This window comes from Ambystoma mexicanum, chromosome 7q (genome assembly GCF_040938575.1).
Source record: "Ambystoma mexicanum isolate Mex_15411 chromosome 7q, UKY_AmexF1_1, whole genome shotgun sequence".
Classification (NCBI taxonomy): Eukaryota; Metazoa; Chordata; class Amphibia; order Caudata; family Ambystomatidae; genus Ambystoma; species Ambystoma mexicanum.
The window spans coordinates 1,158,931,768-1,158,958,509 of NC_090941.1; the positions used below are offsets into that span (position 1 = coordinate 1,158,931,768).

Here is a 26,742-nt window from a genome sequence, read left to right on the forward strand (position 1 = left end):
TGTGTTTTTCTTTTCTCGCTCTGCTCTGCCCCCATTCTGTTCTTTCTGATCATATTCATGCTGATGTTACCCAGATGGTCTGACCTTTTGATTGTTTTGATGACACTCTGCATTCTATTGTTTCTAACTGTCTCTCAGCTGTTCAAAATGGGATGTCTTCTCACTTTCTTCATCTTAATCCCTTGGAAAGTGAGATTCTATTCTTTCTGGCCACTACGATTCTCCTGGCTTTTCTTTCTCCTTCACTGTCTTCCTTTTGTTCACCTGCTCATAACTTGGGTGTCATTTTTGACCCCTCACTTTCTGTTTCCTCACACATTTCTTCAGCTACTCATACTTGTTGCTTTGCTCTTTTTCATATTCCTCGGGCTGAACCCTATCTTTCTTTCCATGCCACTGAGCTTCTTCTGTCTTGCTTAGTCTTCTCTCCTATTGACAATTGTTCATGTCTTCTTTTTGCTCTCCCTGGCTGCCATCGTCTTTCAATACGCTCTATTTATTATTCTTGTCTGTCTTTTTTTCTCTTTCTTCTCTAACTTCGATAGTATCCTCTTTTCTCTCAATATCTCTTCTCACTTTTGGATCTCACCTTCTTTATCATTTTCTTGTGATTATTTTTAAGTCTATTCATAGTTTTGCTCCTTTTTATCTTTCTTCACTCATTTCGCATGAGTGCATCCCCCCTATGCAGCATGTGTTGCAACATGCATGAGTGCATTACCCCTATGCAGCATGTGTTGCTACATGCATGAGTGTATCCCCCTATGCAGCATGTGTTGCTACATGCATGAGTGTATCCCCCCTATGCAGCATGTGTTGCTACATGCATGAGTGTATCCCCCTATGCAGCATGTGCTGCTACATGCATGAGTGCATCCCCCTATGCAGCATGTGTTGCAACATGCATGCATGCATTTCCCTTTTGCAGCATGTGTTGCTACATGCATGAGTGCATCCCCCCTATGAAGCATGTGTTGCTACATGCATGAGTGTATCCCCCTATGCAGCATGTGTTGCTACATGCATGAGTGCATCCCCCTATGCAGCATGTGTTGCTACATGCATGAGTGTATCCCCCTATGCAGCATGTGTTGCTACATGCATGAGTGCATCCCCCTATGCAGCATGTGTTGCTACATGCATTAGTGTATCCCCTATGCAGCATGTGTTGCTACATGCATGAGTGCATCCCCCTATGCTGCATGTGTTGCTACATGCATGAGTGTATCCCCCTATGCAGCATGTGTTGCTACATGCATGAGTGTATCCCCCCTATGCAGCATGTGTTGCTACATGCATGAGTGTATCCCCCTATGCAGCATGTGTTGCTACATGCATGAGTGCATCCCCCTATGCAGCATGTGTTGCAGCATGCATGCATGCATTTCTCTTTTGCAGCATGTGTTGCTACATGCATGAGTGCATCCCCCCTATGAAGCATGTGTTGCTACATGCATGAGTGCAGCCCCCTATGCTGCATGTGTTGCTACATGCATGAGTGTATCCCCCTATGCAGCATGTGTTGCTACATGCATGAGTGCATCCCCCTATGCGGCATGTGTTGCTACATGCATGAGTGTATCCCCCTATGCAGCATGTGTTGCTACATGCATGAGTGCATTACCCCTATGCTGCATGTGTTGCAACATGCATAAGTGTATCCCCCCATGCTGCATGTGTTGCTACATGCATGAGTGCATCCCCCTATGCAGCATGTGTTGCTACATGCATGAGTGTATCCCCCCTATGCAGCATGTGTTGCTACATGCATGAGTGCATTACCCCTATGCTGCATGTGTTGCAACATGCATTAGTGTATCCCCCTATGCTGCATGTGTTGCTACATGCATGAGTGCATCCCCCTATGCAGCATGTGTTGCTACATGCATGAGTGTATCCCCCCTATGCAGCATGTGTTGCTACATGCATGAGTGTATCCCCTTATGCAGCATGTGTTGCTACATGCATGAGTGTATCCCCCTATGCAGCATGTGTTGCTACATGCATGAGTGCATCCCCCTATGCAGCATGTGTTGCAACATGCATGCATGCATTTCCCTTTTGCAGCATGTGTTGCTACATGCATGAGTGCATCCCCCCTATGAAGCATGTGTTGCTACATGCATGAGTGCATCCCCCTATGCAGCATGTGTTGCTACATGCATGAGTGCATTACCCCTATGCTGCATGTGTTGCAACATGCATGCATGCATTTCCCTTTTGCAGCATGTGTTGCTACATGCATGAGTGCATTACCCTATGCAGCATGTGTTGCTACATGCATGAGTGTATCCCCCTATGCAGCATGTGTTGCTACATGCATGAGTGTATCCCCCCTATGCTGCATGTGTTGCTACATGCATGAGTGCATCACCCTATGCTTCATGTGTTGCTACATGCATGAGTGCATTACACCTATGCTGCATGTGTTGCAACATGGATGAGTGTATCCCCCCTATGCAGCATGTGTTGCTACATGCATGAGTGCATCCCCCTCTGCAGCATGTGTTGCTACATGCATGAGTGCATCCCCCTATGCAGCATGTGTTGCTACATGCATGCCTGTATCCCCCTATGCTGCATGTGTTGCTACATGCATGAGTGCATTACCCCTATGCTGCATGTGTTGCAACATGCATGCATGCATTTCCCTTTTGCAGCATGTGTTGCTACATGCATGAGTGCATCCCCCTATGCAGCATGTGTTGCTACATGCATGAGTGCATCCCCCCTATGCAGCATGTGTTGCTACATGCATGAGTGTATCCCCCCTACGCAGCATGTGTTGCCACATGCATGAGTGCATCCCCCTATGCAGCATGTGTTGCTACATGCATGAGTGCATCCCCCTATGCAGCATGTGTTGCTACATGCATGAGTGCATTACCCCCATGCTGCATGTGTTGCAACATGCATGCATGCATTTCCCTTTTGCAGCATGTGTTGCTACATGCATGAGTGCATTACCCTATGCAGCATGTGTTGCTACATGCATGAGTGTATCCCCCTATGCAGCATGTGTTGCTACATGCATGCATGCATTTCCCTTTTGCAGCATGTGCTGCTACATGCATGAGTGCACCCCCCCATGCAGCATGTGTTGCTGCATGCATGAGTGTATCCCCCCCTATGCTGCATGTGTCGCTACATGCATGAGTGCATCACCCTATGCTGCATGTGTCGCTACATGCATGAGTGCATCCCCCTATGCAGCATGTGTTGCAACATGCATGCATTTCCCTTTTGCAGCATGTGTTGCTACATGCATGAGTGCATTACCCTATGCAGCATGTGTTGCTACATGCATGAGTGTATCCCCCTATGCAGCATGTGTTGCTACATGCATGAGTGTATCCCCCTATGCAGCATGTGCTGCAACATGCATGCATGCATTTCCCTTTTGCAGCATGTGTTGCTACATGCATGAGTGCATCCCCCCTATGCAGCATGTGTTGCTACATGCATGAGTGCATCCCCCTATGCAGCATGTGTTGCTACATGCATGAGTGCATCCCCCTATGCAGCATGTGTTGCTACATGCATGAGTGCATCCCCCCTATGCAGCATGTGTTGCTACATGCATGAGTGCATCCCCCTATGCAGCATGTGTTGCTACATGCATGAGTGCATTACCCCTATGCTGCATGTGTTGCAACATGCATGCATGCATTTCCCTTTTGCAGCATGTGTTGCTACATGCATGAGTGCATTACCCTATGCAGCATGTGTTGCTACATGCATGAGTGCATCCCCCTATGCAGCATGTGTTGCTACATGCATGAATGCATTTCCCTTTTGCAGCATGTGTTGCTACATGCATGAGTGCATTACCCCTATGCTGCATGTGTTGCAACATGCATGAGTGTATCCCCCCTATGCAGCATGTGTTGCTACATGCATGAGTGCAGCCCCCTATGCTGCATGTGTTGCTATATGCATGAGTGTATCCCCCTATGCAGCATGTGTTGCTACATGCATGAGTGCATCCCCCTATGCTGCATGTGTTGCTACATGCATGAGTGCATCCCCTATGCAGCATGTGTTGCTACATGCATGAGTGCATCCCCCTATGCAGCATGTGTTGCTACATGCATGAGTGCATTACCCATATGCTGCATGTGTTGCAACATGCATGCATTTCCCTTTTGCAGCATGTGTTGCTACATGCATGAGTGCATCCCCCCTATGCAGCATGTGTTGCTACATGCATGAGTGCATCCCCCCATGCAGCATGTGTTGCTACATGCATGAGTGTATCCCCCTATGCAGCATGTGTTGCTACATGCATGAGTGCATTACCCCTATGCAGCATGTGTTGCAACATGCATGCATGCATTTCCCTTTCGCAGCATGTGTTGCTACATGCATGAGTGCATTACCCCTATGCTGCATGTGTTGCAACATGCATGAGTGTATCCCCCCTATGCAGCATGTGTTGCTACATGCATGAGTGTATCCCCCTATGCAGCATGTGTTACAACATGCATGAGTGCATCCCCCATGCAGCATGTGTTGCTACATGCATGAGTGTATCCCCCTATGCAGCATGTGTTGCTACATGCATGAGTGTATCCCCCTATGCAGCATGTGTTGCTACATGCATGAGTGTATCCCCCCACGCAGCATGTGTTGCAACATGCATGAGTGCATCCCCCCACGCAGCATGTGTTGCTACATGCATGAGTGCATCCCCCCTATGCTGCATGTGTTGCTACATGCATGAGTGCATCCCCCCTATGCTGCATGTGTTGCTACATGCATGAGTGCATCCCCCCTATGCTGCATGTGTTGCTACATGCATGAGTGCATCCCCCCTATGCTGCATGTGTTGCTACATGCATGAGTGCATCCCCCTATGTTGCATGTGTTGCTACATGCATGAGTGCATCCCCCTATGTATGCAGCATGTGTTGCTACATGCATGAGTGTATCCCCCTATGCAGCATGTGTTGCTACATGCATGAGTGTATCCCCCCACGCAGCATGTGTTGCAACATGCATGAGTGCATCCCCCATGCAGCATGTGTTGCTACATGCATGAGTGTATCCCCCTATGCAGCATGTGTTGCTACATGCATGAGTGCATCCCCCCATGCAGCATGTGTTGCTACATGCATGAGTGCATCCCCCTATGTGGCATGTGTTGCTACATGCATGAGTGCATCACCCCTATGCTGCATGTGTTGCTACATGCATGAGTGCATCCCCCCATGCAGCATGTGTTGCTACATGCATGAGTGCATCCCCCTATGCAGCATGTGTTGCTACATGCATGAGTGCATCCCCATGCAGCATGTGTTGCTACATGCATGAGTGCATCCCCCTATGCAGCATGTGTTGCTACATGCATGAGTGCATTACCCCCATGCTGCATGTGTTGCAACATGCATGCATTTCCCTTTTGCAGCATGTGTTGCTACATGCATGAGTGCACCCCCCTATGCAGCATGTGTTGCTACATGCATGAGTGCATCCCCCCATGCAGCATGTGTCGCTACATGCATGAGTGTATCCCCCTATGCAGCATGTGTTGCTACATGCATGAGTGTATCCCCCTATGCAACATGTGTTGCTACATGCATGCATGCATTTCCCTTTTGCAGCATGTGTTGCTACATGCATGAGTGTATCCCCCCCTATGCTGCATGTGTTGCTACATGGATGAGTGCATCACCCTATGCTTCATGTGTTGCTACATGCACGAGTGCATTACCCCTATGCTGCATGTGTTGCAACATGCATGAGTGTATCCCCCCTATGCAGCATGTGTTGCTACATGCACGCATGCATTTCCTTTTTGCAGCATGTGTTGCAACATGCATGAGTGCATCCCCCTATGCAGCATGTGTTGCTACATGCATGAGTGTATCCCCCCTATGCTGCATGTGTTGCTACATGCATGAGTGCATCCCCCTATGCTTCATGTGTTGCTACATGCATGAGTGCATTACCCCTATGCTGCATGTGTTGCTACATGCATGAGTGCATCCCCCCATGCAGCATGTGTTGCTACATGCATGAGTGCATCCCCCTATGCAGCATGTGTTGCTACATGCATGAGTGCATCCCCCCTATGCAGCATGTGTTGCTACATGCATGAGTGCATCCCCCTATGCAGCATGTGTTGCTACATGCATGAGTGCATTACCCCCATGCTGCATGTGTTGCAACATGCATGCATTTCCCTTTTGCAGCATGTGTTGCTACATGCATGAGTGCACCCCCCTATGCAGCATGTGTTGCTACATGCATGAGTGCATCCCCCCATGCAGCATGTGTCGCTACATGCATGAGTGTATCCCCCTATGCAGCATGTGTTGCTACATGCATGAGTGTATCCCCCTATGCAACATGTGTTGCTACATGCATGCATGCATTTCCCTTTTGCAGCATGTGTTGCTACATGCATGAGTGTATCCCCCCCTATGCTGCATGTGTTGCTACATGGATGAGTGCATCACCCTATGCTTCATGTGTTGCTACATGCACGAGTGCATTACCCCTATGCTGCATGTGTTGCAACATGCATGAGTGTATCCCCCCTATGCAGCATGTGTTGCTACATGCACGCATGCATTTCCTTTTTGCAGCATGTGTTGCAACATGCATGAGTGCATCCCCCTATGCAGCATGTGTTGCTACATGCATGAGTGTATCCCCCCTATGCTGCATGTGTTGCTACATGCATGAGTGCATCCCCCTATGCTTCATGTGTTGCTACATGCATGAGTGCATTACCCCTATGCTGCATGTGTTGCTACATGCATGAGTGCATCCCCCCATGCAGCATGTGTTGCTACATGCATGAGTGCATCCCCCTATGCAGCATGTGTTGCTACATGCATGAGTGCATCCCCCCTATGCAGCATGTGTTGCTACATGCATGAGTGCATCCCCCTATGCAGCATGTGTTGCTACATGCATGAGTGCATTACCCCCATGCTGCATGTGTTGCAACATGCATGCATTTCCCTTTTGCAGCATGTGTTGCTACATGCATGAGTGTATCCCCCCTATGCTGCATGTGTTGCTACATGGATGAGTGCATCACCCTATGCTTCATGGGTTGCTACATGCACGAGTGCATTACCCCTATGCTGCATGTGTTGCAACATGCATGAGTGTATCCCCCCTATGCAGCATGTGTTGCTACATGCACGCATGCATTTCCTTTTTGCAGCATGTGTTGCAACATGCATGAGTGCATCCCCCTATGCAGCATGTGTTGCTACATGCATGAGTGTATCCCCCCTATGCTGCATGTGTTGCTACATGCATGAGTGCATCACCCTATGCTTCATGTGTTGCTACATGCATGAGTGCATTACCCCTATGCTGCATGTGTTGCAACATGCATGAGTGTATCCCCCCATGCAGCATGTGTTGCTACATGCATTAGTGCATTTCCCCTTTGCAGCATGTGTTGCTACATGCATGCATGCATTTCCCCTTTGCAGCATGTGTTGCTACATGCATGAGTGTATCCCCCAATGCATGAGTGCATCCCCCCTATGCAGCATGTGTTGCTACATGCATGAATGCATTACCCCTATGCTGCATGTGTTGCAACATGCATGCATGCATTTCCCTTTTGCAGCATGTGTTGCTACATGCATGAGTGCATTACCCCTATGCTGCATGTGTTGCCACATGCATGAGTGCATCCCCCTATGCAGCATGTGTTGCTACATGCATGAGTGCATCCCCATGCAGCATGTGTTGCTACATGCATGAGTGTATCCCCCTATGCAGCATGTGTTGCTACATGCATGAGTGCATTACCCCTATGCTGCATGTGTTGCAACATGCATGAGTGTATCCCCCTATGCAGCATGTGTTACAAAATGCATGATTGCATCCCCCCATGCAGCATGTGTTGCTACATGCATGAGTGTATCCCCCCTATGCAGCATGTGTTGCTACATGCATGAGTGTATCCCCCCTATGCAGCATGTGTTGCTACATGCATGAGTGTATCCCCCTATGCAGCATGTGCTGCTACATGCATGAGTGTATCCCCCCACGCAGCATGTGTTGCAACATGCATGAGTGCATCCCCCATGCAGCATGTGTTGCTACATGCATGAGTGTATCTCCCTATGCAGCATGTGTTGCTACATGCATGAGTGTATCCCCCTATGCAGCATGTGTTGCAACATGCATGAGTGCATCCCCCTATGCAGCATGTGTTGCTACATGCATGAGTGTATCCCCCTATGCTGCATGTGTTGCTACATGCATGAGTGCATCACCCTATGCTTCATGTGTTGCTACATGCATGAGTGCATTACCCCTATGCTGCATGTGTTGCAACATGCATGAGTGTATCCCCCCTATGCAGCATGTGTTGCTACATGCATGCATGCATTTCCCTTTTGCAGCATGTGTTGCAACATGCATGAGTGCATCACCCTATGCTTCATGCGTTGCTACATGCATGAGTGCATTACCCCTATGCTGCATGTGTTGCAACATGCATGAGTGTATCCCCCTATGCAGCATGTGTTGCTACATGCATGAGTGCATTTCCCCTTTGCAGCATGTGTTGCTACATGCATGCATGCATTTCCCCTTTGCAGCATGTGTTGCTACATGCATGAGTGTATCCCCCATGCATGAGTGCATCCCCCCTATGCAGCATGTGTTGCTACATGCATGAATGCATTACCCCTATGCTGCATGTGTTGCAACATGCATGCATGCATTTCCCTTTTGCAGCATGTGTTGCTACATGCATGAGTGCATTACCCCTTTGCAGCATGTGTTGCTACATGCATGCATGCATTTCCCCTTTGCAGCATGTGTTGCTACATGCATGAGTGTATCCCCCTATGCAGCATGTGTTGCTACATGCATGAGTGTATCCCCCTATGCAGCATGTGTTGCTACATGCATGAGTGCATCCCCTATGCTGCATGTGTTGCTACATGCATGAGTGCATTACCCCTATGCTGCATGTGTTGCAACATGCATGAGTGTATCCCCCTATGCAGCATGTGTTGCTACATGCATGAGTGTATCCCCCTATGCAGCATGTGTTGCTGCATGCATGAGTGTATCCCCCTATGCAGCATGTGTTGCTACATGCATGAGTGTATCCCCCTATGCAGCATGTGTTGCTACATGCATGAGTGCATCCCCCTAGGCTGCATGTGTTGCTACATGCATGAGTGCATCCCCCTATGTTGCATGTGTTGCTACATGCATGAGTGCATCCCCCTATGTATGCAGCATGTGTTGCTACATGCATGAGTGTATCCCCCTATGCAGCATGTGTTGCTACATGCATGAGTGTATCCCCCCACGCAGCATGTGTTGCAACATGCATGAGTGCATCCCCCATGCAGCATGTGTTGCTACATGCATGAGTGTATCCCCCTATGCAGCATGTGTTGCTACATGCATGAGTGCATCCCCCCATGCAGCATGTGTTGCTACATGCATGAGTGCATCCCCCTATGTGGCATGTGTTGCTACATGCATGAGTGCATCACCCCTATGCTGCATGTGTTGCTACATGCATGAGTGCATCCCCCCATGCAGCATGTGTTGCTACATGCATGAGTGCATCCCCCTATGCAGCATGTGTTGCTACATGCATGAGTGCATCCCCATGCAGCATGTGTTGCTACATGCATGAGTGCATCCCCCTATGCAGCATGTGTTGCTACATGCATGAGTGCATTACCCCCATGCTGCATGTGTTGCAACATGCATGCATTTCCCTTTTGCAGCATGTGTTGCTACATGCATGAGTGCACCCCCCTATGCAGCATGTGTTGCTACATGCATGAGTGCATCCCCCCATGCAGCATGTGTCGCTACATGCATGAGTGTATCCCCCTATGCAGCATGTGTTGCTACATGCATGAGTGTATCCCCCTATGCAACATGTGTTGCTACATGCATGCATGCATTTCCCTTTTGCAGCATGTGTTGCTACATGCATGAGTGTATCCCCCCCTATGCTGCATGTGTTGCTACATGGATGAGTGCATCACCCTATGCTTCATGTGTTGCTACATGCACGAGTGCATTACCCCTATGCTGCATGTGTTGCAACATGCATGAGTGTATCCCCCCTATGCAGCATGTGTTGCTACATGCACGCATGCATTTCCTTTTTGCAGCATGTGTTGCAACATGCATGAGTGCATCCCCCCATGCAGCATGTGTTGCTACATGCATGAGTGTATCCCCCCTATGCTGCATGTGTTGCTACATGCATGAGTGCATCCCCCTATGCTTCATGTGTTGCTACATGCATGAGTGCATTACCCCTATGCTGCATGTGTTGCTACATGCATGAGTGCATCCCCCTATGCAGCATGTGTTGCAACATGCATGCATTTCCCTTTTGCAGCATGTGTTGCTACATGCATGAGTGCATTACCCTATGCAGCATGTGTTGCTACATGCATGAGTGTATCCCCCTATGCAGCATGTGTTGCTACATGCATGAGTGTATCCCCCTATGCAGCATGTGCTGCAACATGCATGCATGCATTTCCCTTTTGCAGCATGTGTTGCTACATGCATGAGTGCATCCCCCCTATGCAGCATGTGTTGCTACATGCATGAGTGCATCCCCCTATGCAGCATGTGTTGCTACATGCATGAGTGCATCCCCCTATGCAGCATGTGTTGCTACATGCATGAGTGCATCCCCCCTATGCAGCATGTGTTGCTACATGCATGAGTGCATCCCCCTATGCAGCATGTGTTGCTACATGCATGAGTGCATTACCCCTATGCTGCATGTGTTGCAACATGCATGCATGCATTTCCCTTTTGCAGCATGTGTTGCTACATGCATGAGTGCATTACCCTATGCAGCATGTGTTGCTACATGCATGAGTGCATCCCCCTATGCAGCATGTGTTGCTACATGCATGAATGCATTTCCCTTTTGCAGCATGTGTTGCTACATGCATGAGTGCATTACCCCTATGCTGCATGTGTTGCAACATGCATGAGTGTATCCCCCCTATGCAGCATGTGTTGCTACATGCATGAGTGCAGCCCCCTATGCTGCATGTGTTGCTATATGCATGAGTGTATCCCCCTATGCAGCATGTGTTGCTACATGCATGAGTGCATCCCCCTATGCTGCATGTGTTGCTACATGCATGAGTGCATCCCCTATGCAGCATGTGTTGCTACATGCATGAGTGCATCCCCCTATGCAGCATGTGTTGCTACATGCATGAGTGCATTACCCATATGCTGCATGTGTTGCAACATGCATGCATTTCCCTTTTGCAGCATGTGTTGCTACATGCATGAGTGCATCCCCCCTATGCAGCATGTGTTGCTACATGCATGAGTGCATCCCCCCATGCAGCATGTGTTGCTACATGCATGAGTGTATCCCCCTATGCAGCATGTGTTGCTACATGCATGAGTGCATTACCCCTATGCAGCATGTGTTGCAACATGCATGCATGCATTTCCCTTTCGCAGCATGTGTTGCTACATGCATGAGTGCATTACCCCTATGCTGCATGTGTTGCAACATGCATGAGTGTATCCCCCCTATGCAGCATGTGTTGCTACATGCATGAGTGTATCCCCCTATGCAGCATGTGTTACAACATGCATGAGTGCATCCCCCATGCAGCATGTGTTGCTACATGCATGAGTGTATCCCCCTATGCAGCATGTGTTGCTACATGCATGAGTGTATCCCCCTATGCAGCATGTGTTGCTACATGCATGAGTGTATCCCCCCACGCAGCATGTGTTGCAACATGCATGAGTGCATCCCCCCACGCAGCATGTGTTGCTACATGCATGAGTGCATCCCCCCTATGCTGCATGTGTTGCTACATGCATGAGTGCATCCCCCCTATGCTGCATGTGTTGCTACATGCATGAGTGCATCCCCCCTATGCTGCATGTGTTGCTACATGCATGAGTGCATCCCCCCTATGCTGCATGTGTTGCTACATGCATGAGTGCATCCCCCTATGTTGCATGTGTTGCTACATGCATGAGTGCATCCCCCTATGTATGCAGCATGTGTTGCTACATGCATGAGTGTATCCCCCTATGCAGCATGTGTTGCTACATGCATGAGTGTATCCCCCCACGCAGCATGTGTTGCAACATGCATGAGTGCATCCCCCATGCAGCATGTGTTGCTACATGCATGAGTGTATCCCCCTATGCAGCATGTGTTGCTACATGCATGAGTGCATCCCCCCATGCAGCATGTGTTGCTACATGCATGAGTGCATCCCCCTATGTGGCATGTGTTGCTACATGCATGAGTGCATCACCCCTATGCTGCATGTGTTGCTACATGCATGAGTGCATCCCCCCATGCAGCATGTGTTGCTACATGCATGAGTGCATCCCCCTATGCAGCATGTGTTGCTACATGCATGAGTGCATCCCCATGCAGCATGTGTTGCTACATGCATGAGTGCATCCCCCTATGCAGCATGTGTTGCTACATGCATGAGTGCATTACCCCCATGCTGCATGTGTTGCAACATGCATGCATTTCCCTTTTGCAGCATGTGTTGCTACATGCATGAGTGCACCCCCCTATGCAGCATGTGTTGCTACATGCATGAGTGCATCCCCCCATGCAGCATGTGTCGCTACATGCATGAGTGTATCCCCCTATGCAGCATGTGTTGCTACATGCATGAGTGTATCCCCCTATGCAACATGTGTTGCTACATGCATGCATGCATTTCCCTTTTGCAGCATGTGTTGCTACATGCATGAGTGTATCCCCCCCTATGCTGCATGTGTTGCTACATGGATGAGTGCATCACCCTATGCTTCATGTGTTGCTACATGCACGAGTGCATTACCCCTATGCTGCATGTGTTGCAACATGCATGAGTGTATCCCCCCTATGCAGCATGTGTTGCTACATGCACGCATGCATTTCCTTTTTGCAGCATGTGTTGCAACATGCATGAGTGCATCCCCCTATGCAGCATGTGTTGCTACATGCATGAGTGTATCCCCCCTATGCTGCATGTGTTGCTACATGCATGAGTGCATCCCCCTATGCTTCATGTGTTGCTACATGCATGAGTGCATTACCCCTATGCTGCATGTGTTGCTACATGCATGAGTGCATCCCCCCATGCAGCATGTGTTGCTACATGCATGAGTGCATCCCCCTATGCAGCATGTGTTGCTACATGCATGAGTGCATCCCCCCTATGCAGCATGTGTTGCTACATGCATGAGTGCATCCCCCTATGCAGCATGTGTTGCTACATGCATGAGTGCATTACCCCCATGCTGCATGTGTTGCAACATGCATGCATTTCCCTTTTGCAGCATGTGTTGCTACATGCATGAGTGCACCCCCCTATGCAGCATGTGTTGCTACATGCATGAGTGCATCCCCCCATGCAGCATGTGTCGCTACATGCATGAGTGTATCCCCCTATGCAGCATGTGTTGCTACATGCATGAGTGTATCCCCCTATGCAACATGTGTTGCTACATGCATGCATGCATTTCCCTTTTGCAGCATGTGTTGCTACATGCATGAGTGTATCCCCCCCTATGCTGCATGTGTTGCTACATGGATGAGTGCATCACCCTATGCTTCATGTGTTGCTACATGCACGAGTGCATTACCCCTATGCTGCATGTGTTGCAACATGCATGAGTGTATCCCCCCTATGCAGCATGTGTTGCTACATGCACGCATGCATTTCCTTTTTGCAGCATGTGTTGCAACATGCATGAGTGCATCCCCCTATGCAGCATGTGTTGCTACATGCATGAGTGTATCCCCCCTATGCTGCATGTGTTGCTACATGCATGAGTGCATCCCCCTATGCTTCATGTGTTGCTACATGCATGAGTGCATTACCCCTATGCTGCATGTGTTGCTACATGCATGAGTGCATCCCCCCATGCAGCATGTGTTGCTACATGCATGAGTGCATCCCCCTATGCAGCATGTGTTGCTACATGCATGAGTGCATCCCCCCTATGCAGCATGTGTTGCTACATGCATGAGTGCATCCCCCTATGCAGCATGTGTTGCTACATGCATGAGTGCATTACCCCCATGCTGCATGTGTTGCAACATGCATGCATTTCCCTTTTGCAGCATGTGTTGCTACATGCATGAGTGTATCCCCCCTATGCTGCATGTGTTGCTACATGGATGAGTGCATCACCCTATGCTTCATGGGTTGCTACATGCACGAGTGCATTACCCCTATGCTGCATGTGTTGCAACATGCATGAGTGTATCCCCCCTATGCAGCATGTGTTGCTACATGCACGCATGCATTTCCTTTGTGCAGCATGTGTTGCAACATGCATGAGTGCATCCCCCTATGCAGCATGTGTTGCTACATGCATGAGTGTATCCCCCCTATGCTGCATGTGTTGCTACATGCATGAGTGCATCACCCTATGCTTCATGTGTTGCTACATGCATGAGTGCATTACCCCTATGCTGCATGTGTTGCAACATGCATGAGTGTATCCCCCCATGCAGCATGTGTTGCTACATGCATTAGTGCATTTCCCCTTTGCAGCATGTGTTGCTACATGCATGCATGCATTTCCCCTTTGCAGCATGTGTTGCTACATGCATGAGTGTATCCCCCAATGCATGAGTGCATCCCCCCTATGCAGCATGTGTTGCTACATGCATGAATGCATTACCCCTATGCTGCATGTGTTGCAACATGCATGCATGCATTTCCCTTTTGCAGCATGTGTTGCTACATGCATGAGTGCATTACCCCTATGCTGCATGTGTTGCCACATGCATGAGTGCATCCCCCTATGCAGCATGTGTTGCTACATGCATGAGTGCATCCCCATGCAGCATGTGTTGCTACATGCATGAGTGTATCCCCCTATGCAGCATGTGTTGCTACATGCATGAGTGCATTACCCCTATGCTGCATGTGTTGCAACATGCATGAGTGTATCCCCCTATGCAGCATGTGTTACAAAATGCATGATTGCATCCCCCCATGCAGCATGTGTTGCTACATGCATGAGTGTATCCCCCCTATGCAGCATGTGTTGCTACATGCATGAGTGTATCCCCCCTATGCAGCATGTGTTGCTACATGCATGAGTGTATCCCCCTATGCAGCATGTGCTGCTACATGCATGAGTGTATCCCCCCACGCAGCATGTGTTGCAACATGCATGAGTGCATCCCCCATGCAGCATGTGTTGCTACATGCATGAGTGTATCTCCCTATGCAGCATGTGTTGCTACATGCATGAGTGTATCCCCCTATGCAGCATGTGTTGCAACATGCATGAGTGCATCCCCCTATGCAGCATGTGTTGCTACATGCATGAGTGTATCCCCCTATGCTGCATGTGTTGCTACATGCATGAGTGCATCACCCTATGCTTCATGTGTTGCTACATGCATGAGTGCATTACCCCTATGCTGCATGTGTTGCAACATGCATGAGTGTATCCCCCCTATGCAGCATGTGTTGCTACATGCATGCATGCATTTCCCTTTTGCAGCATGTGTTGCAACATGCATGAGTGCATCACCCTATGCTTCATGCGTTGCTACATGCATGAGTGCATTACCCCTATGCTGCATGTGTTGCAACATGCATGAGTGTATCCCCCTATGCAGCATGTGTTGCTACATGCATGAGTGCATTTCCCCTTTGCAGCATGTGTTGCTACATGCATGCATGCATTTCCCCTTTGCAGCATGTGTTGCTACATGCATGAGTGTATCCCCCATGCATGAGTGCATCCCCCCTATGCAGCATGTGTTGCTACATGCATGAATGCATTACCCCTATGCTGCATGTGTTGCAACATGCATGCATGCATTTCCCTTTTGCAGCATGTGTTGCTACATGCATGAGTGCATTACCCCTTTGCAGCATGTGTTGCTACATGCATGCATGCATTTCCCCTTTGCAGCATGTGTTGCTACATGCATGAGTGTATCCCCCTATGCAGCATGTGTTGCTACATGCATGAGTGTATCCCCCTATGCAGCATGTGTTGCTACATGCATGAGTGCATCCCCTATGCTGCATGTGTTGCTACATGCATGAGTGCATTACCCCTATGCTGCATGTGTTGCAACATGCATGAGTGTATCCCCCTATGCAGCATGTGTTGCTACATGCATGAGTGTATCCCCCTATGCAGCATGTGTTGCTGCATGCATGAGTGTATCCCCCTATGCAGCATGTGTTGCTACATGCATGAGTGTATCCCCCTATGCAGCATGTGTTGCTACATGCATGAGTGCATCCCCCTAGGCTGCATGTGTTGCTACATGCATGAGTGCATCCCCCTATGTTGCATGTGTTGCTACATGCATGAGTGCATCCCCCTATGTATGCAGCATGTGTTGCTACATGCATGAGTGTATCCCCCTATGCAGCATGTGTTGCTACATGCATGAGTGTATCCCCCCACGCAGCATGTGTTGCAACATGCATGAGTGCATCCCCCATGCAGCATGTGTTGCTACATGCATGAGTGTATCCCCCTATGCAGCATGTGTTGCTACATGCATGAGTGCATCCCCCCATGCAGCATGTGTTGCTACATGCATGAGTGCATCCCCCTATGTGGCATGTGTTGCTACATGCATGAGTGCATCACCCCTTTGCAGCATGTGTTGCTACATGCATGCATGCATTTCCCCTTTGCAGCATGTGTTGCTACATGCATGAGTGTATCCCCCTATGCAGCATGTGTTGCTACATGCATGAGTGTATCCCCCTATGCAGCATGTGTTGCTACATGCATGAGTGCATCCCCTATGCTGCATGTGTTGCTACATGCATGAGTGCATTACCCCTATGCTGCATGTGTTGCAACATGCATGAGTGTATCCCCCTATGCAGCATGTGTTGCTACATGCATGAGTGTATCCCCCTATGCAGCATGTGTTGCTGCATGCATGAGTGTATCCCCCTATGCAGCATGTGTTGCTACATGCATGAGTGTATCCCCCTATGCAGCATGTGTTGCTACATGCATGAGTGCATCCCCCTAGGCTGCATGTGTTGCTACATGCATGAGTGCATCCCCCTATGTTGCATGTGTTGCTACATGCATGAGTGCATCCCCCTATGTATGCAGCATGTGTTGCTACATGCATGAGTGTATCCCCCTATGCAGCATGTGTTGCTACATGCATGAGTGTATCCCCCCACGCAGCATGTGTTGCAACATGCATGAGTGCATCCCCCATGCAGCATGTGTTGCTACATGCATGAGTGTATCCCCCTATGCAGCATGTGTTGCTACATGCATGAGTGCATCCCCCCATGCAGCATGTGTTGCTACATGCATGAGTGCATCCCCCTATGTGGCATGTGTTGCTACATGCATGAGTGCATCACCCCTATGCTGCATGTGTTGCTACATGCATGAGTGCATCCCCCCATGCAGCATGTGTTGCTACATGCATGAGTGCATCCCCCTATGCAGCATGTGTTGCTACATGCATGAGTGCATCCCCATGCAGCATGTGTTGCTACATGCATGAGTGCATCCCCCTATGCAGCATGTGTTGCTACATGCATGAGTGCATTACCCCCATGCTGCATGTGTTGCAACATGCATGCATTTCCCTTTTGCAGCATGTGTTGCTACATGCATGAGTGCACCCCCCTATGCAGCATGTGTTGCTACATGCATGAGTGCATCCCCCCATGCAGCATGTGTCGCTACATGCATGAGTGTATCCCCCTATGCAGCATGTGTTGCTACATGCATGAGTGTATCCCCCTATGCAACATGTGTTGCTACATGCATGCATGCATTTCCCTTTTGCAGCATGTGTTGCTACATGCATGAGTGTATCCCCCCCTATGCTGCATGTGTTGCTACATGGATGAGTGCATCACCCTATGCTTCATGTGTTGCTACATGCACGAGTGCATTACCCCTATGCTGCATGTGTTGCAACATGCATGAGTGTATCCCCCCTATGCAGCATGTGTTGCTACATGCACGCATGCATTTCCTTTTTGCAGCATGTGTTGCAACATGCATGAGTGCATCCCCCCATGCAGCATGTGTTGCTACATGCATGAGTGTATCCCCCCTATGCTGCATGTGTTGCTACATGCATGAGTGCATCCCCCTATGCTTCATGTGTTGCTACATGCATGAGTGCATTACCCCTATGCTGCATGTGTTGCTACATGCATGAGTGCATCCCCCCATGCAGCATGTGTTGCTACATGCATGAGTGCATCCCCCTATGCAGCATGTGTTGCTACATGCATGAGTGCATCCCCCCTATGCAGCATGTGTTGCTACATGCATGAGTGCATCCCCCTATGCAGCATGTGTTGCTACATGCATGAGTGCATTACCCCCATGCTGCATGTGTTGCAACATGCATGCATTTCCCTTTTGCAGCATGTGTTGCTACATGCATGAGTGCACCCCCCTATGCAGCATGTGTTGCTACATGCATGAGTGCATCCCCCCATGCAGCATGTGTCGCTACATGCATGAGTGTATCCCCCTATGCAGCATGTGTTGCTACATGCATGAGTGTATCCCCCTATGCAACATGTGTTGCTACATGCATGCATGCATTTCCCTTTTGCAGCATGTGTTGCTACATGCATGAGTGTATCCCCCCCTATGCTGCATGTGTTGCTACATGGATGAGTGCATCACCCTATGCTTCATGTGTTGCTACATGCACGAGTGCATTACCCCTATGCTGCATGTGTTGCAACATGCATGAGTGTATCCCCCCTATGCAGCATGTGTTGCTACATGCACGCATGCATTTCCTTTTTGCAGCATGTGTTGCAACATGCATGAGTGCATCCCCCTATGCAGCATGTGTTGCTACATGCATGAGTGTATCCCCCCTATGCTGCATGTGTTGCTACATGCATGAGTGCATCCCCCTATGCTTCATGTGTTGCTACATGCATGAGTGCATTACCCCTATGCTGCATGTGTTGCTACATGCATGAGTGCATCCCCCCATGCAGCATGTGTCGCTACATGCATGAGTGCATCCCCCTATGCAGCATGTGTTGCTACATGCATGAGTGCATCCCCCCTATGCAGCATGTGTTGCTACATGCATGAGTGCATCCCCCTATGCAGCATGTGTTGCTACATGCATGAGTGCATTACCCCCATGCTGCATGTGTTGCAACATGCATGCATTTCCCTTTTGCAGCATGTGTTGCTACATGCATGAGTGCACCCCCCTATGCAGCATGTGTTGCTACATGCATGAGTGCATCCCCCCATGCAGCATGTGTCGCTACATGCATGAGTGTATCCCCCTATGCAGCATGTGTTGCTACATGCATGAGTGTATCCCCCTATGCAACATGTGTTGCTACATGCATGCATGCATTTCCCTTTTGCAGCATGTGTTGCTACATGCATGAGTGTATCCCCCCCTATGCTGCATGTGTTGCTACATGGATGAGTGCATCACCCTATGCTTCATGTGTTGCTACATGCACGAGTGCATTACCCCTATGCTGCATGTGTTGCAACATGCATGAGTGTATCCCCCCTATGCAGCATGTGTTGCTACATGCACGCATGCATTTCCTTTTTGCAGCATGTGTTGCAACATGCATGAGTGCATCCCCCTATGCAGCATGTGTTGCTACATGCATGAGTGTATCCCCCCTATGCTGCATGTGTTGCTACATGCATGAGTGCATCCCCCTATGCTTCATGTGTTGCTACATGCATGAGTGCATTACCCCTATGCTGCATGTGTTGCTACATGCATGAGTGCATCCCCCCATGCAGCATGTGTTGCTACATGCATGAGTGCATCCCCCTATGCAGCATGTGTTGCTACATGCATGAGTGCATCCCCCCTATGCAGCATGTGTTGCTACATGCATGAGTGCATCCCCCTATGCAGCATGTGTTGCTACATGCATGAGTGCATTACCCCCATGCTGCATGTGTTGCAACATGCATGCATTTCCCTTTTGCAGCATGTGTTGCTACATGCATGAGTGTATCCCCCCTATGCTGCATGTGTTGCTACATGGATGAGTGCATCACCCTATGCTTCATGGGTTGCTACATGCACGAGTGCATTACCCCTATGCTGCATGTGTTGCAACATGCATGAGTGTATCCCCCCTATGCAGCATGTGTTGCTACATGCACGCATGCATTTCCTTTTTGCAGCATGTGTTGCAACATGCATGAGTGCATCCCCCTATGCAGCATGTGTTGCTACATGCATGAGTGTATCCCCCCTATGCTGCATGTGTTGCTACATGCATGAGTGCATCACCCTATGCTTCATGTGTTGCTACATGCATGAGTGCATTACCCCTATGCTGCATGTGTTGCAACATGCATGAGTGTATCCCCCCATGCAGCATGTGTTGCTACATGCATTAGTGCATTTCCCCTTTGCAGCATGTGTTGCTACATGCATGCATGCATTTCCCCTTTGCAGCATGTGTTGCTACATGCATGAGTGTATCCCCCAATGCATGAGTGCATCCCCCCTATGCAGCATGTGTTGCTACATGCATGAATGCATTACCCCTATGCTGCATGTGTTGCAACATGCATGCATGCATTTCCCTTTTGCAGCATGTGTTGCTACATGCATGAGTGCATTACCCCTATGCTGCATGTGTTGCTACATGCATGAGTGCATCCCCCTATGCAGCATGTGTTGCTACATGCATGAGTGCATCCCCATGCAGCATGTGTTGCTACATGCATGAGTGTATCCCCCTATGCAGCATGTGTTGCTACATGCATGAGTGCATTACCCCTATGCTGCATGTGTTGCAACATGCATGAGTGTATCCCCCTATGCAGCATGTGTTACAAAATGCATGATTGCATCCCCCCATGCAGCATGTGTTGCTACATGCATGAGTGTATCCCCCCTATGCAGCATGTGTTGCTACATGCATGAGTGTATCCCCCCTATGCAGCATGTGTTGCTACATGCATGAGTGTATCCCCCTATGCAGCATGTGCTGCTACATGCATGAGTGTATCCCCCCACGCAGCATGTGTTGCAACATGCATGAGTGCATCCCCCATGCAGCATGTGTTGCTACATGCATGAGTGTATCTCCCTATGCAGCATGTGTTGCTACATGCATGAGTGTATCCCCCTATGCAGCATGTGTTGCAACATGCATGAGTGCATCCCCCTATGCAGCATGTGTTGCTACATGCATGAGTGTATCCCCCTATGCTGCATGTGTTGCTACATGCATGAGTGCATCACCCTATGCTTCATGTGTTGCTACATGCATGAATGCATTACCCCTATGCTGCATGTGTTGCAACATGCATGAGTGTATCCCCCCTATGCAGCATGTGTTGCTACATGCATGCATGCATTTCCCTTTTGCAGCATGTGTTGCAACATGCATGAGTGCATCACCCTATGCTTCATGCGTTGCTACATGCATGAGTGCATTACCCCTATGCTGCATGTGTTGCAACATGCATGAGTGTATCCCCCTATGCAGCATGTGTTGCTACATGCATGAGTGCATTTCCCCTTTGCAGCATGTGTTGCTACATGCATGCATGCATTTCCCCTTTGCAGCATGTGTTGCTACATGCATGAGTGTATCCCCCTATGCATGAGTGCATCCCCCCTATGCAGCATGTGTTGCTACATGCATGAATGCATTACCCCTATGCTGCATGTGTTGCAACATGCATGCATGCATTTCCCTTTTGCAGCATGTGGTGCTACATGCATGAGTGCATTACCCCTTTGCAGCATGTGTTGCTACATGCATGCATGCATTTCCCCTTTGCAGCATGTGTTGCTACATGCATGAGTGTATCCCCCTATGCAGCATGTGTTGCTACATGCATGAGTGTATCCCCCTATGCAGCATGTGTTGCTACATGCATGAGTGCATCCCCTATGCTGCATGTGTTGCTACATGCATGAGTGCATTACCCCTATGCTGCATGTGTTGCAACATGCATGAGTGTATCCCCCTATGCAGCATGTGTTGCTACATGCATGAGTGTATCCCCCTATGCAGCATGTGTTGCTGCATGCATGAGTGTATCCCCCTATGCAGCATGTGTTGCTACATGCATGAGTGTATCCCCCTATGCAGCATGTGTTGCTACATGCATGAGTGCATCCCCCTAGGCTGCATGTGTTGCTACATGCATGAGTGCATTACCCCTATGCTGCATGTGTTGCAACATGCATGAGTGTATCCCCCTATGCAGCATGTGTTGCTACATGCATGAGTGTATCCCCCTATGCAGCATGTGTTGCTACATGCATGCATGCATTTCCCCTCTGCAGCATGTGTTGCTACATGCATGAGTGTATCCCCCCTATGCTGCATGTGTTGCTACATGCATGAGTGCATCACCCTATGCTTCATGTGTTGCTACATGCATGAGTGCATTACCCCTATGCTGCATGTGTTGCAACATGCATGAGTGTATCCCCCCTATGCAGCATGTGTTGCTACATGCATGAGTGCATTCCCCCTTTGCATCATGTGTTGCTACATGCATGCATGCATTTCCCTTTTGCAGCATGTGTTGCTACATGCATGAGTGCATCCCCCTATGCAGCATGTGTTGCTACATGCATGAGTGTTTCCCCCCTATGCTGCATGTGTTGCTACATGCATGAGTGCATCACCCAATGCTTCATGTGTTGCTACATGCATGAGTGCATTACCCCTATGCTGCATGTGTTGCAACATGCATGAGTGTATCCCCCATGCAGCACGTGTTGCTACATGCATGAGTGTATCCCCCCTATGCAGAATGTGTTGCTACATGCATGAGTGTATCCCCCCTATGCAGCATGTGTTGCTACATGCATGAGTGTATCCCCCTATGCAGCATGTGTTGCAACATGCATGAGTGTATCCCCCTATTCAGCATGTGTTGCATCATGCATGAGTGCATTTCCCCTATGCTGCATGTGTTGCAACATGCATTAGTGTATCCCCCTATGCAGCATGTGTTGCTACATGCATGAGTGCATCCCCCTATGCAGCATGTGTTGCTACATGCATGAGTGCATCCCCCCTATGCAGCATGTGTTGCTACATGCATGAGTGCATCCCCCTATGCAGCATGTGTTGCTACATGCATGAGTGTATCCCCCCTATGATGCATGTGTTGCTACATGCATGAGTGCATCACCCTATGCTTCATGTGTTGCTACATGCATGAGTGCATTGCCCCTATGCTACATGTGTTGCAACATGCATGAGTGTATCCCCCCTATGCAGCATGTGTTGCTACATGCATGCATGCATTTCTCTTTTGCAGCATGTGTTGCTACATGCATGAGTGCATCCCCCTATGCAGCATGTGTTGCTACATGCATGAGTGTATCCCCCTATGCTGCATGTGTTGCTACATGCATGAGTGCATCACCCTATGCTTCATGTGTTGCTACATGCATGAGTGCATTACCCCTATGCTGCATGTGTTGCAACATGCATGAGTGTATCCCCCCTATGCAGCATGTGTTGCAACATGCATGAGTGCATCCCCCTATGCTGCATGTGTTGCAACATGCATGAGTGTATCCCCCCTATGCAGCATGTGTTGCTACATGCATGAGTGTATCCCCCTATGCAGCATGTGCTGCAACATGCATGAATGCATTTCCCTTTTGCAGCAGGTGTTGCTACATGCATGAGTGCATCCCCCTATGCAGCATGTGTTGGCCCATTCATGAGTGTATTTCCTCCCGTGCAGCATGTGTTTGCTACATGCATGAGTGCATTTTCCCCATTCAGCATGTGTTTGCTATATGCATGAGTGCATTCCCCCTTTGCAGCATGTGTTTGCTACATGCATGAGTGCAATACTCCTATGCAGGTCTTGAAAGCTGGACTGTTGGAATGAAGGGGACGTTTTGTTTGCTTGTTAGACACTTATGCAGGAAGAAAATCCCGTTTCAAAGCGCCCACAGGGCAACAGGGCTGAGAAATGGGAATGTTAAATCGATCGAAATAAAAAATATATAAATACAGGCAGAGACAAACCTACTATGCCTAGTGATCATAACGTGCAAGTGCAGAATGGAGGGTGAATGGGATAGCTGCTGGGGTGCTCAGGGGTGAGCAACAAATGAAGTGCAATGTAATGCAAGTGTGAGCCTCCAGAGTGGAGAGTGAGCGGAGGCAAGTGCTCAGGATAGATAGAAGCCGGGATGGATTCAGTGTGGGAGGTCAGGGCCCCGGGGATGCATAAGAGCCCTGAACACCAAACAAAGGTGAGGTTGCGATTATGGTTACTTTGCAGGAAAAATTCCAGAAACATGGGGTCCGCATATGTTTTATTCTGCGCTCAGGCTTGTGCAGTGACCTTCTCGGCGCACGGCCCTTGCAGTATTTCTGTGCACATTTCCATGAATCGGTCCCCAGGGCCTGTGTTCCATTGTCATCAAGAAAACTATTTTGTTTGAAGCATAACTAGAAAAAGTATGAATTGAAACATGCTCTGATTCATTTTCTTGTTTCAGGAAATGCTGATTCTGGAGTAGGAATATGTGCAGAAACGTGCGGGCCAACAAAACCATGCAGGAGTGGTGAGAGCTGTGAGAAAACCGCCTGCGGTGGAACTCAGTGCACGCCAAAACCAGGTAAGTGTTGCTGAGGCCTGCAGTCCAAAATGGCAGCTATTAGAACTGAAGGGTGGAAGAGTACGTGTCACAGCATTAACTCTTTCATTCCAAAGTAATCCTAGGGTCCTGCACTGCTTTACTACCGACAGTCAAATTCAGGGTCTGTATTTATTCTTGAGCTCAACATCTTCAAATAACAGAGACATCACATATGTGTTTGAAATCTTAAACTCTGCACCCTGAACCACATTAATCGCAAAATTCTCTACATTGCAAACCTCCTTTTCATCAGATGGCCCATGTCCATCTTCATCGTTTACAAACAAAACCCTTCTTTGATTAAATTGATAGTCCTTGCAGCAGTTTGCAAAATGGCCGTGCATCTTGCATTTGGCATGCATAGCCCTTCTCTCCAGACACGACAACTAAACTGCAAAATGCGAACTGCTCGCACTTCTGAAGCATAGATGTCGCCATCCTCTTTTCTCTCTCCCTTCCTTTTATTGTACTTGGCATCAATTTCATCCTTGACAGCTTATTTTCCTTCCCTTTCCTCTCCTGTTTAGATTCTGCCACATTCAAAACCTCAACTTTGACTTCACTGTGTTCCTTCTCTGTAATTCTTGCAACGCATACCAACGAGTGTTAACCCTTTTTGCTTTATCCAAAACTTCCTCCAATGTGGGCTCGTTCTTCAACCATAATTCCTCCCTTATCTTATTACTGGTACACTGGATCATGAACTGGTCTCGCATGTGTTCATCAAAGGCCTCTTTAAATTTGCATGATGATGCCAAACGTCTCCAAGCCGTTAAATATTCTGCGACGCTGTCACCCTGTACTTGCACACAAACGCCAACAGTGTATCTCTCCAAGATTGTGCTGGTCTTGGGATTGAAATGTACATCTGATTTTCTTAACTCAGTGTCTAGGCCACTCACATTGTCACCGTCACCTTTACCTGGTAAAATCGGTAGTGCATCGAAAATGCGTTGTCCCTCGTACCCCAGAAAATGCATCAGCAATGACACGTTTCTGTCCATTGAATATCAGTTTCCACATACTGCCCTAATGTAATGGACAAACCCTTTCCTCCATTGTGCCCATTTTACTTTAGGGGGGCAGGGGAATGCCATGAAAACTGTGGGGCCAGGTAACGCTCTCATTACCATTTCAGAGGGTTGTACAATGCTTTGTATTGTATGCCACTTGGTTCACACGTGTAGATTTTATTTTTGTGTTTTTATTGTGTCTTTCTTTGTGGTGGTTCAGCTGCTGCTCTCTAGTCTATCTTTGACTTAGTCTGGTTCTGAAGCGTCTTCCGAGCGCTTTGTTCCCAAACACGACACGTGCACTTTATAAATCTTGTACTAGTGCCAGATACAAGTCCCTTGTTAGCTTGAAAAGCAGATCGCCTTATGTTCGTCTCCCCTTACACCTTGTTTCTCTTGGGGAAAGTGCCCTGCCGGGCCCACCGCAGGGTTCAGCGCATGCACAGCCTGCCTTTGCCCTGTTGGTCTAGGCCAGGTGAACCAGTGCACTTGCGCGTCCTTGCCTGGGTGCTTCCACTGGGCCTCAGCTGCGGTGCGCATACGCGCTATGCGCTTTGGGGTTCATGCAATACTGCCCTTGGTTTTCACTTCAGCGTCCATCTTGTTTGGACCTCCGCCGGATAGCCTGGGACACAGCCGGTCCCGATCGCACACCAGGTAACATGAGTGGGACCTGAATCGCTGTCCCTCGTTGGCCGCTGCAAGGCCTGGGGCTGTGCAGGGCACGCTGTGGGGGCCGCGGGTCTCTAATCCTTCTATAATCCTCGTCTCCAAATGTGACAAGGAACCACCGACACAGGAACACCTTTGAAGGTGTTTATTTCTAAGACATATAAGCACAGACCCCCAGCGCTGCCCCTCTCCACTCTCAGGCAGTAATGGCTGACACTGGAATCGAATTAGTACATAAACATTGCACTTGGATTACTAGCAGCCTCTCACGGCTCTTACATAGTAACATACTGATGCATACACGACACACATCTTACGTAGCAACATATTGATATTTACATGAGACACATTATAACACAGGGCATAAGGTTATTGCGAGAGATGACAACAGCATACATAGGTTGAATGAATTACTCAGGGGATGCCAGGGGTTGGTGACCT

At 48.8% G+C, this 26,742-nt stretch overlaps 1 protein-coding gene across 1 annotated transcript in view; it reads left to right on the forward strand.

Annotated features, from left to right (window-relative positions):
• LOC138528710 (uncharacterized) overlaps positions 1 to 24,568 on the forward strand; it is a gene marked incomplete at its 3' end in the record, with an annotated part of 59,504 nt that extends 34,936 nt beyond the window's left edge. Inside the window, 1 exon segment of the mRNA XM_069640565.1 lies at positions 24,476 to 24,568. Coding sequence (XP_069496666.1) covers positions 24,476 to 24,568 — 93 coding nt within the window.
• Positions 24,569 to 26,742: the final 2,174 nt, after the last annotated feature.